Raw genomic sequence first — 14,330 nt, 5'->3', positions numbered from 1 at the left:
TCTTTCTAAACCTCAGGGTCATTGCTATAAATTGGAGCAATGCTTCTAAATTCAGTAGGAACCAAATGGAGTAGAGCTTGTGAATCCTCCTAGCTCTCTGGTCATTGGAAATGGCTGCCCTGGTGCATTTCCACTGCTGTTCTGGGATTGCCATTGTGATTGGATAATGTTTAAACACATAACATGAGTGACCATGAGTGCTTGAAGAATGTTGTTCTTCATGCCCTTGAATAAAGGTGTGCTCACTGTTTTGTGTCTTTCTCATTTCCCAGAGAAGTAATGTTAGGGGCACCTGTCTGTTGAAGGCTTTAGGAGATGAGAGGTGTATTGAGAGAAACCAACACAGTTGTCAGCAAGGTGGACAGCCCATCCTGCCCCAGAAAGTCATTCACTTCTTCGCACATCTGTTGGAGTGGGTTGTTTATCAAAGCGGCAGCTGTAAACTGCATGTCCTTCCTTGGAGCAACTGATTGTCACTTCAGTGTGCTGCCCTCGTGCTGTTGATTTTGCATATCTGATGTTTGCTTTTCAGCTTTTTTATCTACTTACTCGTCTCAAATTATAGACTTGATCCAAAGTTTATATCCTCTTCCTTTTGGGTTTAGAATAGCGTGTTCCAGTTAGTGGGTACAATGCATCACTTTTTCAAAAGCAAATAAGGCAGAAGAGATTTTCCAAAAGTAGCATTCAAATTTTGGAAGGTCTCAAGGGTTGGGGCTCTTTGCGATGGGCGGTGAAGGCTTTGGGTTCAATAGACACTTTGTGGACTCTTCGTTTGGTGACTCTAAGTCCCATGAGGGTTGAAGTTTGGGGTATTCATCAGACTCCATGTCAATATAAAGACACCCAAGGTTGTTTTCTTCTTGACCTGTTCTTTAGCTTTAAGAGTGTACTAAACCTTGTAATGGAGGCAACAAAGTTTTTCATTCCTTGAGCAAAGAGCAGGTCTTCAGTGGGATGTCGACTGCTCTTACTTGCTCTCTGCCAATCCAGTTCACCAGCGAAGCATCAGAAAAGGCCAGGCATAATGAAGAAAATGGCCCCTTGAAATTGTGATGCTGTGTGATTCTCTGAAGTTTGCTTAATGAAAGGTTTTTCTTATTTTAGTAGATAGATTTTGCCACATTGTCTAGGCTGTGTAGAACTCACCCTGTAGCCTTGCCTCCCCAGCTCTCAGAAGTCTGAGCCTCTCCTGGATTGCAAGCATGAGTCACATGTTTGACTTTTAATGAAAGTTTTAAGGCTAGTGTTTCTCAACTGTACAGTATACTCAATCACTGAGGAACTGACCCAGCCAGTCTGGGTGGGGCCTAGAATTCTGCACCCCAAGCTTTGGTCGCCCTTGTGGTGAGGTCTTAGGTTGTAGGAGGCAGATGGAGCTCTTTCCCATTTCTGTTCATCTCTTCAGTGGTTTGAATTTGAGCCTCTTTCTTTGGTCTGTCTAGGTTTGGTCGCTGGCTACGGTAGCTACAGATCTTTGCCTTGGTCCAAAGTCTGACCCAGATTTGGAAACACCTTGGGCTCGACATCCATTTGGACGACAGCTGCTGGAGTCCCTGTAGGTTCTGAGAGCTAAAAGTGAGGAAATGAGTGAAGTGGACTTTAGGTCTGTAAATACATTAAACGTTACTGCCTCTGTGAGGAGTGAAGGGGCCAAGGCACTTTGCTTTTAGCACTGACATAGCCTCTGTACAGAATGAGCATCTGAGAGCACGAGGCATTAAATATTGTTTGTCACTCACAAGACTGTGAAACCCTTAAGAGTCCCGTGTGCATCTGAGTACTTTAGTCCCCCCCACCCCCACCCCCTCTCCCCCGAACCTCTAGGCACACAGGCCTTTGGGCTCTGGATATGGTAAGTTTCCCTGTGGTCCTGTGTGGTTTGGCCTCTGGGAACAGGGATGGAACCGTGTGTTGGTGTTCATATTCTCCTGACACTAGGACCCTGTTAGCTCATAAAAGTAAATACCGTAAGTAAACTATATAAAATAATGTCCTCAGAAGATATCCAGGATGCTATGGCAGAGGCTTCAGCCCCTGTGCCCCCCCCCCAAAAAAAAAGTTAAAAAAAAAAATAATAATAATAATGATGCCACTCAAGTGTTCCTCACAGTGAGACTCTGGGCCTGGGCAGAGAAACTCCACTGCTTCAAAGTGAGGTTTGCATTTCTGCTGGTTGAAGCCAGACCTGGGGTGCCTGGTCACGCTCTCATTGCCTCCTTAAGCAGGGCTTATAAGACTTACTCTGCTTGGTTTACATTAGCCTCAAGACAGAGTCCTTCTTAACTCCTAAACTCAGATTCTGGAGTGGTGGTCCTTAAAGGGAACGCCTTTGGTAAACATATTCCTTGTCATTCTTATTTAATCCAGGAAACAGAGTCAATGGTCTGCCATGCCATGGAGATACAATATCCTTTGACTGCCTCCTTGTAGAATTAGCTCGCAGGAAGGACATGTCTAAAACTTACCACAAAGCAGGGGGCTTCTCCCTGGAGCTGGGGAGAGTGAGTGAGAGAGTGTGGACCACCTCTCTCAGATGCTAGGTCAGTCAGCTGGGTTCTAGAGAAGTTGTGTTCTGTTAGAGCCCAGACCTGAGTTCAACCAGAAGCTTTCAGATTGGTGTCTGGGTTGTCATTCACATTCTGAAAACTTCTGGGCCAAAACAAGTGGGGCCAGTCTCATAGCAGGTGAGACCTCCTGTGACCTGTAGAAATAAGTCTCTGTTCCTGACAAGGTCAGAGGAAGGATGGAAAACCCCCCAGCTTAGCCCAAAGTAGTAGTGTTATGGCTGGTAACTGCCTTCCTCCATTCCTCCTCTTGACCTGTTTTTTCTCCTCTTGTATTTTACAGACTGGCTCACTATTGCCAACTCCGAGATGTTCAGACCTTGGCTATGCTCTGCAGTGTGTTTGAAGCCCAATCCCGGCCTCAGGGCGTACCAAACCCCTTTGGGCCTTTCCCTAACCGATCTTCTAATCTGATGGTGTCCCACAGTCGCTATGTAAGTTCTTGGTTTTCTGGCTTCCCTGGAGGTCTGTTTTCCCCTCAGATGTAACTTTGAAATGGGATGGTGCTGGATACTAGCTTGCGTTCCTCTTCTCTTCTAGCCCAGCTTTACCTCCTCGGGGTCCTGCTCCAGCATGTCAGACCCAGGGTTCAACACTGGTGGCTGGAACATAGGTTTGTGAGGGAACGGCACAGCCCCCTGGACTTGGGCCCTTCCTGAGGCTTTCGTGAAAGCTGTTCACGTGGGAAGTTTAGTTGGTGCATGCTCTCCATGTTGGTCTTTGGTTTTCATCTCTCTCCACTTAGTGTGCAGGGACAGTGTTGGTAGCAAAGCATGTTGAATGCACTCATGTCTGGGAGGGCTTTGTGCTACTCCAAGTTGCTTGAAAGGCTGCAATGGGACTTGTCCTTGTACTTCCTCCTTTACATTCCCCCCTTTCCATTATCATCTGCCACTTCCCATCATCCACTTCTTCCCATGATTCCTTTTAATGGAGAGAAATAAAATGGACTGATGGTGGCCATAGAGTTTGTTCCATGAGGGAAATATCTTTGTGATTCCTGGATTACATTTTTTTAAAGATTTATTTATTTATCATGTATACAGTGTTCTGCCTGCAGACCAGAAGAGGGCACCAGATCTCGATACAGATGGTTGGGAGCCACCATGTGGTTGCCGGGAATTGAACTCAGGACCTCTGGAAGAGCAGTCAGTGCTCTTAACCATTGAGCCTTCTCTCCAGCCCACATTTTTTTTATTTAAAAATGGCCAGATGGTAGTGGCGCACGCCTTTAATCCCAGCACTCAGGAGGCAGAGCCAGGCGGATCTCTGTGAGTTCAAGGCCAGCCTGGGCTACCAAGTGAGTTCCAGGAAAGGCACAAAGCTACACAGAGAAACCCTGTCTCAAAAAAAAAAAAAAAAAAAAAAAAAAAAAAATCTTAGTTTTCTTGATTATGAAAATAGAACATGAGTCAGGTGTAATAATATACACCTGTAATCCCAACTTCTCAGGAGTCTTAAGGCCAGCTTGGGCAATGTAGCAAGACCTTGCCTCTTAGAAAATAATCCCAGCACTCAGGAAGTAAAGGCAAAAGTATTGAAGTGTAAGGCTAGCCTGAGCTGTGTAGAGAGATCTGTCTACACACACACACCACACCCCTACCTAACTTAGAACATGTATATATATATATATATATATACACACACACACACACACACACACACACATACACACTACATGTCCTGTAAAGAACAAACAAAAGGCATCAGAGAAAAAAATAGTAATGATTGATATCTCCATGCCCTTCACTTAATAACATCTGTTAACATTTCAGAACATTTTCTTCCTCTCCCTCTCTCTTTGTGTGTGTATATGGGTGAGTAGTTATTTGATTTATGCTGTTTTGTGTTTTTTCTGCTTTTAACTTTATCATGAGCATTTTCTCATGTCATTTAGCATTTTTATAATGACTCATTGCATTGCATTGTACTGTATCATTAAGCCATAATTTGCTTAGCTGTCATCTGTGCCAAATTACCAGGTTCACTTGGTGATAAATACCTGGACAAAGAGGTATACCCAGGAAAGAGCAGTGTAGGATTCCGTTCCTCCGAGTCTTCAGTTTGAGTGTTTTGCTTCCAGAGAATCAAGGGGACACACACTGGGACATGGGGGTGGGAGGGACTTCCTGTTTTCTGTGCCTTCTCTGACTGCCATCCCCTCTTCTCTTCTGCTTTTCTTTAGCAGGAAGAGAGACAGAACACATGTCCTCACCTTGGGGAGAGTCTTCGCCAGAAGAACTCCGCTTTGGGAGTCTAACCTACAGTGACCCCCGTGAGCGGGAACGTGATCAGCATGATAAAAACAAAAGGTAGCCAGCCGCCTTCCTGAGTCAGACTTTGAGAAGATGGCATTGAATATAAATGCCATTAGGTAGTGAACTTGCTGTTCTCAGAGGAACTGACAGGGAACCTTTTGGGTTTATCCAGGCTTCTGGACCCTGCCAATAGCCAGCAGTTTGATGACTTTAAGAAGTGCTATGGAGAGATCCTCTACCGCTGGGGTCTGAGAGAGAAGAGGGCAGAGGTGTTGAAGTTTGTGTCCTGTCCTCCTGACCCTCACAAAGGGATCGGTAGGAATCTTTTCTTTTCTCTCACTGTCTGGAAGGCCCTGTGCTCTAATGTGCCCGTAACCTCAGGTTTGGAAGGTTGAGCTTCTCCTTTATAAGCAGAAGAGTCTGAAGCATTTGGGTCTTTTCTAAGCTTCTGAAAACCTTGCATTTCATAACAAGATTCACTTTCTATCATAATAGCAGTGTCTTAGACGCAGTAGATGATTTTCATTTATTCAGCTACCGTAGGCACAGTGGGACCCATGGCAGAGTAGAGGGGGGACATTAATCAGTTAAAAACCATGGTAACTATAACTGAGACTTAGAGCACTGATTGTTCTAGAGGATCTGAATCTAGTCCCCATCACTCACATGTGACTCACATTGGTCTGTAACTCCCCTGGAGGATCTGAAGCCCTCTTCATGCCTCTGTGGGCACTGCATGCATATGGTACGCAAACATACATGCAGGCAGAACCCCCATACACATAAAATAAAATATATTTGTTTAAAAGGGATAGACTCACTATGATTTGCTGATAAACTGTATATGGACTGATAAAGAGAAACAAAGCTTTGGTGATTCCTGGGATTCCAGCTAATGTGCTGAGAGGTAGTGTTTACTGCAGATAGAAACAAACAGAGGAACACTGGAGCTCTCTCTCTCTCTCTGTGTGTGTGTGTGTGTGTGTGTGTGTGTGTGTGTGTGTGTGTGTGAGAGAGAGAGAGAGAGAGAGAGAGAGAGAGAGAGAGAGAGAGAGAGAGAGAGAGAGGGAGAGAGAGGGAGAGAGAGAGAGATGAGATCGCTGTCTGGAGAAGTCACACAGTCAGATGTGAATCTGGTTCTCAGGAGAGATTGTGTTCAGCTAGAACTAGTAATTTGGAGATCTTCACTCTACAGTCGGTATGTGAGTCTGCTAGTGTGTGCGTATTATCCAGGCATAGTGACACACCTTTCTTTAAGCCAGGAGGAAGAGGCAGGGGGATCTCTATGAGTTTGAGGTCAGCTAGAGGGATACACAGTGAGACCTTGTCTTTAAAAAAAAAGGTGTATCTGGGAGCTGAGGATGGAAAGGAAGAATACAGGGAGCACAGGCTGTCCTGGTCCAGCCTAGACCTTGAGAGAGATAAGCAGAGTTAAGTCTGAGAGGAAGACGGAAACACCAGTGAGTTTGGTGAGAAGCCAGACTGTGCCATGGAAGAAATGAAGCAGAGCTTCCCTTACAGGAAGAAAATGGAAGACTTCTGGAGGGAGTGGACTGACCATACATTTCCCTTTCTCCCTCAGACCTTAGCAAGTGTCTGTAGAGAGAGTTTTTGAAAAGGTCTTGATTGCACAGGAAGTAATATTGGCAATAACACTTGGGAGCTGGGAAACGGGTAAGTTATCGGTGACCTCCAAGGCCTGAGCAAACCAGACCCTGAACTTTTAGTCAGAAAAACAGAACTCTGCCATAGCTGAGGAATCAGGGGCACGTGATGCTCTGGGAGGGGCTCAAAGATGAAATTTAAAAGCTGTTCTTGTTTGATGACCTTTGGAGGATGCTCAAGTTTCCTCTCCCAGTTTGTAGAACAGGTCATGATCCCAACAGAAAACTGTAAGCTGCTTCTGCAGAGAAGAGAAACACATTTGCAGATTGGATGGGTCTCTACCTGCCATAAGGAATGCTGAAAGCCCAGGGACCCAGAAGAGACCTAGAGCTCCCAGAGAGAGGAAATAGTTCTACTATGAAGGATGAGGAAGGTGGACGGTGTCAGCTCTGAGGGTTGACTCTGGCAACTAGATGGCCAGGCATCAGACTCTCCAGAATTCTCAGGAAAAGGATCGCTAACCTGGAATTCTGAACCCAAGTTATTAGCCATGTGCGAAGTAAAGTTGGAGTGTCGCTAAGAAGCAGGGCTAGATTCAGTCCTGGAACTGAAGGAATCAGTGCTGATGGAGAGCACTCATTGCGACAGACCTAGAGATGGGTCAGTGCGGGCAGGGGCTCCAGGAGCCTTCCTCCAAGGAGAGAAAGCTGAAAAAAAAAAAAATCAGATGTATTTCACTGTTGCATATATTTATAGAAGATGCAGACGTGTGAGGGAGAGTTTGGAGATGAATTATTGATAAGTACATAGCAAACTAAACAAGTGGAAGAATGAGGCAGTTGCTAATTCTGGGAGAAACAAGATGTGCAAGAAAGGAAGAGTGTCATAGAACACGGCTTAAATAATGTTTGCTTAGGTAAATAATGTATGAGCCAAATGTGGTCTAGCCGAAACAGAGCTGGGGAGACAGCGGGTGGTACTGTGTGTGATGGGGAGGGAGACCGGAGGAGAGGTGGAGTTTCCACCCGGGGAGGCTGTTAGTGCTTGCATATGGTACTTAAGAATTAGCTTTGTGTCAGGCGTGGTGGTACTAATCTCTAATCTCAGCACTTGGAATGCAAAGGCGGGTGGGTCTCTGAGTTCAAAATCAGCCTGGACTACATAGTAAATTCCTAGCTGGCCAGGGCTGCATAGACAAACACTGTCTCAAAAAAACAAAATAGCTTTGTGCTCACCTTGACAGCACAGACACTAAAATTGGAAGATCTATACATAAGGTTAGCATGGCCCCTGCCCAAGGAAGGCATATACTCATGAAGCATTTACTGGTTTTTTTGTTTGTTTTTGTTTTTGCAGGGAGGCATTTAGAGGGTGTTTGGGGGTTGGGGCAGTGTCTCTCTACATAGTCCTGGCTGTCCCAGAACTCACTCTGTAGACCAGACTGGCCTGGAACTCACAAAGATCCCCTGCTTCTGCCTCTCAAGTGCTGGGATTAAAAGCATGTGCCACCACCACCTGGCTACATTTCCTGTTTTTAGTCAATATATCATGGAGATACTTGAACATCAATGTTTATTGCAGCATGATTTATAATAACTAAGTTACAGAACCAGCCTAGGTGTCCATCAACAGAGGAGCCGATAAAGGAAATGTGTATATACACAATGGAATTGTAGTCAGCCACAGAGAATGAAATTGTGTTGTTTGCAGGAAAATGATGCAACTGGAGATTAGCCTTTTAAGTGAACTAACTTCATCTAAAAAGAAAATAAGTGTCACATGCTGTCTCTGACTTGTGGAGTCTAGATTTTAATGTACATAAAGTCATGTATGTATATGACATGACAGTAGAAATGAAATTGCCTGAGAGATGAAGGAGGGGTAGGAGGAAAAGGGAAGGGAGGGAAATGGGATGGAATAGGCCCAAAGGACATTCTGTATTTACATGAACGTCCTTATGAAACACAGACTCATTTGCAGTGAATGTGGGGGTTGCTTTATAGAGGAGTCTCTAGATATGATACAGTGAAAGGAAATGGTGGAACGAGCAGGTGAGATTTCCTCTAGGGCGTGGCAGGGAATGCTTGGGTTTTGATAAAATGTGTGAAGTTGTTTGACTCTGTATGTTGCATGTTTCTAGTTTCACTTGAAAAAACAAACCAGAGCAACATTTATAAGTGCAGACTATAAGTAATAAACTTATTTTAGTGAGGTATACCTAGGTATACATGCTTGAAGAAATATAAAGATAGAAAATTCCATTTTGACAATGTATTTTTTTTTCAGAGCATCTAAATACAGGAGAGTGTACTAGGAAGAGATTAATGATAGCCCAGAACAATTTGTCTTTTAAAATTAGTTTTTAGGAAAACATCTGAATCATAGGATGGAACTGATGTATCAGCCATCAGTCAGCCAAACCCTTGTTGACATCTCCTGCTCTAAAGCATCATGCAAGACTCTGCAGGGGACACAAAGAAATAGTTATGGGTGGTGGTGTGTATGTGTGCATGCAATTCAGAGTGCCTGGAATATAAGACAGAGAAATGATACTCAAAAATTATTTTTGCCAGGTGTGGAAATGCATACCTGTAATCCTAGAACTTGGGAGGTAGAGGCAGAAGAACCAGGAGCTCAAGGTCATCCTCAGCTGCATGTTTTGACAGCAGATTGGTCTGTAGGAGACTCTGTCTCAAAAAGTAAAAAAAAAAAAAAAAAAAAGACAAAAACCCTAACAAACCAAAGCAAAAATAATGTATATCCTAGTACCAATAAAAACAGTATCACAGGATTGTCAAAAGGGACCAGGAGATTATGAAAGAGACTCACAGACAGAAACATTAACGGAAGTGGTGACTGCTAATATGCAAAGGAGTCAGTCCCTCTGGATTATGAGGAACTGACTGCCCCGGTACAGGGCGCAGCGCGCATTGGCAGGAAAATACCCTCTAGACTCCAAGACAGCAGTTTCCTCTCTGTTCCGTCTGTTAGAGTCACCAGATCTACAGACACCAAACAAAGTCCAACAAGATGTGGTGGCACATACCTGTACTGTAGTGCCCTGGAGTCTGAGGCCAGCCTGTGTTCTCGAGTGAGATCAGTCTCAGTTCAGAGCAGCCACAGATGCAACAGCAGAGAAGGGGTAGCCCCTGGATCTAAGATGAGTTTCCCTAGGGACAATTCCTTCCTTCAAGATTCAGATCTGCCCACGTACGTTTCTTTAAATTAAGAAACATATTAATGTTTATTAATTATATTTTAAAATTCTGGTTCTTTTTAAGATGAAAAAAATTATGTGTATATGCCACCTGAGTTTGTGTACACCACATGTAGGAGCCCAATGAGGACAGAAGAGGGCATTAGATGCCCTGAAACTGGAGTTACAGGTGATTGTGAGCCTGTGGGTGCTGAGAACCAAATTCAGGTCCTCTGGAAGAGCAAGTGCTCTTAACCACAGAGCCATCTTCCCATCCCTGCCTTAGATAAATACTTTTTCATGAAAAGACAAGACAGGAACTGGTAAGATGGCTTAGTGTGGAAAGGTGCTTGCCACCAAGCTTGACTACCTAAGTTCAATTCCCTCTCTGGACCTACATGGTAGAAAGAAAGAACCAAACTACAAACTGTTCTCCGACCTCCATGTCCACACTGTGCTCGTCCACACACATATACCCTACACAAATAAATGTCATAAGGAAAACCAAAGCTGTTTAAAACAGTAGAAGGCAGTTTGCCTGACACACGATCATCATTTGGGGACGTTTTATAGATGTAGTCACTCTGTATTTGACGTTTGCTATGGTCGTCTTGTCCTGTTTCCCTGTGATGGACATCTTATAATCTATACTAAGAACTATTATTAGATCCTTTCTTCTCGTGAATTCTAGAGGGCTAGCTACTGAAAAGCCATTAAAGCATTTTAATATAATAAATAATATAATAAAAAAGTTTTATTTCAATTTATCTAAGTATAACTTAAGGTGAAGGATAGAAGAGAGGAAAGAGATGGCTAAGTGGTTAAGAGCACTGACTGATGTTCTAGAGGACCTGGGTTCTGGTTCAATTCCCAGGCTGTCTGGGTGTCTAATCATGCCAGGATTTTAAAAAAAAGGATAGAGAAGGAAATAAGGTTTTCTTTCTTTTAGTTTTAATTTTATAAACATCTATTTTCTTCATGTTCATGAATGTTTTGCCTGCATGTATATATGTGGGTTTAGCCGCCAAGTAGGTGCTGGGGACCAAAACCCAGGTCCTTTGAAAAACAGCACGTGCTCTACAGTGCTGAGCCATCTCTCCAGGTCCAGTTGTTCCTACTATCAGAAGAAAAGACAGGAGCCACCAACCTTCAGAAATTTGAAGAAATGGTAGTGAAGATGAAGGGGTCCCCCAACCCCCATGTAAAGGTTTCTGTTGCTCAGGGAAGTTAGAAGAGAGGACAGCAGTCAACAGCAAAGGCATGTGGGAGAAGTTTACAGAGTGTGGCAGAGATCCAGGGTGGCGGTGTGAGGAAGAGAGAAGGAGGGTTACACCATGCCTGGGCTCTTCTCGATGCTTTTCAGTGGGGAGCCTTCGCGAAGGCTGTGCCCCAGGGCAGTGTACAGTGGGCAGGTGACATGGCTGAGTCAGGGTTTCAGTTGGGCCAGGTGGGCAAAAGGATCTGAATATGTTTGCAAAAACAGGAACATGAAGTTAGTCCGGGTGCTCTCGGTTGGCCAGAAAAGAAAGTACAACCAGAAAAGGCAGCGAGATAAAAAAAGGCAGAGAGGGACTAGAGAAGGCAAAGGAGACCGCTGTTCAGGAATCTAGGAGATGCAGGGAGACACCAAGGATCCTGGTAAGAAATGGAGCGGAGATGGTGACCCAAGACTAGAAGTCGTCCGTGTGCGTGTGCGTGTGCATGTGTGTGCGTGTGCAGAAATTTGATAGATGGGAAAAGAGGAAAAGGCTGTTGGAGCCACATGTCTCAGCCTCAGTGAGGAGTAGTCTAAGGCAATAGTGGGACATGACACCCACCTTTCCTGTTACCACAGGACTTAAGAAATGGTGTTTCATCCAAGGCTAGCATAGCCAGCCAGAATTGGGTAGAGTTAGGTGGTGAGGACATGGTTCTGAGAGGAATAGATGGGGCACATAGAGAGGTGTGCAGTCTGCATGGCCCCAGAGGAGCAGGGGTGAGCCGGGGACACACAGGCTGACATACCAAGTAGAAACTGAAGCGCATCCGGTCATGTGAGTGGGGATAAACCTCATGGGCTCTTCAGGAGGTAGAAACGTGGTCCTGGCACAGACGTGGAACAGTGCGTGGCGACCTGATAGGGGCCAGCTTGCTACTCAGCCAGTAGGATAACCACTGTTAAGGAGGTAAAAGCCACCGGCTCTCACCTAAGTGGTTTTGAGTCATTCTAGTCTTCCTACAGCAATGAGTAGTAAGAGGCATCAGATGCAGTGACCCTTCTGTTGCAGAGTATTTACTGGGTTCCCACAGGACCTCAGAGAGCCGGATGCTGGCCACGCCCCCTGCCCTCATTCTAGCAGTAAAGACAGCGCCCAGTTAGTAGACATATCTACATTGTGGGAGTTCTATCATTTAAAAAAGAAAATTTGCCTTCTGGACCTAGTGGCACATACCTTTATTTATTGTATGCATGAGTACTCTATCGACTTTATGCCAGAAGAGGGCATCAGATCCACTCTAGGTAGTTGGTGAGCCACCATGTGGTTGCTGGGAATTGAACTCAGGACCTCCAGTGCTCCCGACTGTTGAGCCATCTCTCCAGCCCCCGGCACACACCTTTAAACCAGCTCTCAGGAGGCAGAAGCAGGCAGATCTCTGGCCAGCCTGGTCTACAAAGAAAATTCCAGGACAGTCAGGGCAACACAGAGAAGCCTTAGCTGGGGCTGGGGGGGGGGGGAGGAGGAAGTAAGGGAGGGAGGGGAGGCTGAAGAGATGCCCCAGTCAGTAAAATGCCTGCCACATAAGCAAGTTCATATCCCAAACACCCAAGTGAAAGCCCAGTGTGATGACACACATCTGTAACCCTAATCCCAGGACTGAGGAGGATGGGGATCCCTGCTTGCTAGCCAGACAGTCTAGCCGCTGTTTTGAAAAAAAATAGGATGAAGAAAGATAAACAGCTGACATTGACATCTGCCCTGCACTTATACAAGTATTCAAACGCACCACACACACACACACACACACACACACACACACACACACACACACACGAAAATGAAAAGAAAAGCAGAGCTGGGTTGCAGCTCAGTAAGAGTGTTTCCCCATCATGCAATAACCCCCAGGTTCGATGACCCCTGGCACCACATAAAACTGGGCATGGTGGTTTATGCTTGTAATCCTCAGCTGCATAGTGAGTTCAAGGTCAGCCTAGGCCACACCAGACCCTGCTTCAAAAGAAAGGAGAAACCACTAGTCTGTTAGAACCTGACAGATTCCTAGGGGACTAGGTATCACCCAACAGTGCCCAGTCTTCTTTACTAAGAACTAAACTAATGTTGCCTCTTGCCTTGCCCCTCTCTACCCATTTCCAGAGTTCGGTGTGTACTGCAGCCACTGCCGGAGTGAGGTCCGTGGCACTCAGTGTGCCATCTGCAAGGGCTTCACATTCCAGTGTGCCATCTGCCATGTGGCTGTGCGGGGATCGTCCAACTTCTGCCTGACCTGTGGGCACGGTGGCCACACAAGCCACATGATGGAATGGTTTCGGACCCAGGAGGTATGTCCCACTGGGTGTGGCTGCCACTGCCTGCTGGAGAGCACCTTCTGAACTTGAGAGATGATGGTACTGTCCAAAATCCCAGAGGACTCTGTAAATGCTGGAGGAGGCTTTCTGCTGGTGGTAGTGGAAAGTTCCAGAACCCGGGTTATCTCCAATGATTCAGGAGTGTAGTCCCCTCACAGACTGTCAAGCATCTGCTCCTCCAGCCTTTGCCTTCCCTTCTCCTGGCTGTCGGGGCACGGATGGTTCTGGACAAAGGGAGGAGATGCCCGGAGTTGGTCGTCCTGCCCTGTCTGTCAACATGGTGGATGTTATCATGGGGAAAAGCACCTGTTTCCAGAACCAGTGTCAGCCTCTGAGATGTTGTCCTTGACCCAGGATTGGGCTCTCCACATGCCAGCACAAAGATCACATCAGCTGCCAAGACACTGGACGGTAGTGTCATGGACAAGTGAGCCTATGGCATCTGTGACTTCAGAAGTTGGTACCTTTGAGGAGTTAATGAACAGAGGCCTTATAAACCACAGTACTAAAGTGTAACATATGATGTACTTAAAGATTTTTTCCTGGTGCAGGCACTTAAACTTGGGGTCTTGCATATTATTAGAGAGTGGCTGTACCACTGAGTTACATTCCCAGTCACTTAAGGATTCTTCCAATATATATATATATGTAAGTTTCTGCTCCGTCTGCTTTCCCTCAACTAATAAAGCTTTATACTTGTGTGAGAGAGAGAAGAAACAGGAAGTTGACCATCTCTGTGGTTCATTTTGCATTGTACTTCTGACTGAAGTTAATTGTTTTGGAAAGGACTAGAATTAGTCCCAGGATTTCTAAAGGAAATGCTGTTTGACTTTAATCATCTGATGGGAGGAAATAGAATCTGACATTAAGGTTCTTCCCAGCCGCAAGAGTCTCAGAATTATTTCTTCTAACAAAAGGGAAATGAGATTGCATTTCAGCATTGATACCAAAGTCTCTCTGCCTCTGCACAGGCAGGCTGGGCTCCAGGGCTGGCTTTAACTTGAACTCCTTTGCAAACTCGCCTCTGTCACTCCTTCAGGATCTTCAGTGTTTTCACTGAAGAGAATTCAAAACAAAACAAACAAACAAACAAAACCTACTATATTGAAATTCTTCTCTTTTAGAAATGTAAATTCCTT

The 14,330-nt window shown here is 45.2% G+C and overlaps 1 protein-coding gene and 1 non-coding gene across 6 annotated transcripts in view; both read left to right on the top strand.

The window, feature by feature from the left end:
* The window catches only part of Wdr59 (WD repeat domain 59), a 74,945-nt gene extending 61,031 nt beyond the window's left edge, over nucleotides 1-13,914 (top strand). For 3 of the 5 annotated variants that reach the window (XM_036187562.1, XM_036187558.1, XM_036187561.1), the window contains 6 exons: nucleotides 1,446-1,558; nucleotides 2,851-3,001; nucleotides 3,108-3,180; nucleotides 4,753-4,879; nucleotides 4,998-5,140; nucleotides 12,980-13,914. In XM_036187562.1, the coding sequence (XP_036043455.1) occupies nucleotides 1,446-1,558; nucleotides 2,851-3,001; nucleotides 3,108-3,180; nucleotides 4,753-4,879; nucleotides 4,998-5,140; nucleotides 12,980-13,215 (843 nt within the window). In that variant the 3' untranslated portion in view covers nucleotides 13,216-13,914. The remainder of the gene's footprint in view (nucleotides 1-1,445; nucleotides 1,559-2,850; nucleotides 3,002-3,107; nucleotides 3,181-4,752; nucleotides 4,880-4,997; nucleotides 5,141-12,979) is intronic. The other 2 variants (XM_036187563.1, XM_036187560.1) reach the window with 1 other exon arrangement.
* On the top strand, nucleotides 7,658-7,765 carry LOC118584915. The gene has a single exon (XR_004945085.1). It is a non-coding gene; the product is annotated as a U6 spliceosomal RNA (small nuclear RNA).
* Nucleotides 13,915-14,330: the final 416 nt, after the last annotated feature.

Source organism: Onychomys torridus, chromosome 5, assembly GCF_903995425.1.
Source record: "Onychomys torridus chromosome 5, mOncTor1.1, whole genome shotgun sequence".
Classification (NCBI taxonomy): Eukaryota; Metazoa; Chordata; class Mammalia; order Rodentia; family Cricetidae; genus Onychomys; species Onychomys torridus.
The sequence above is the reverse complement of the archived record's forward strand: the minus strand, read 5'-3'. Positions and strand labels throughout refer to the sequence as shown.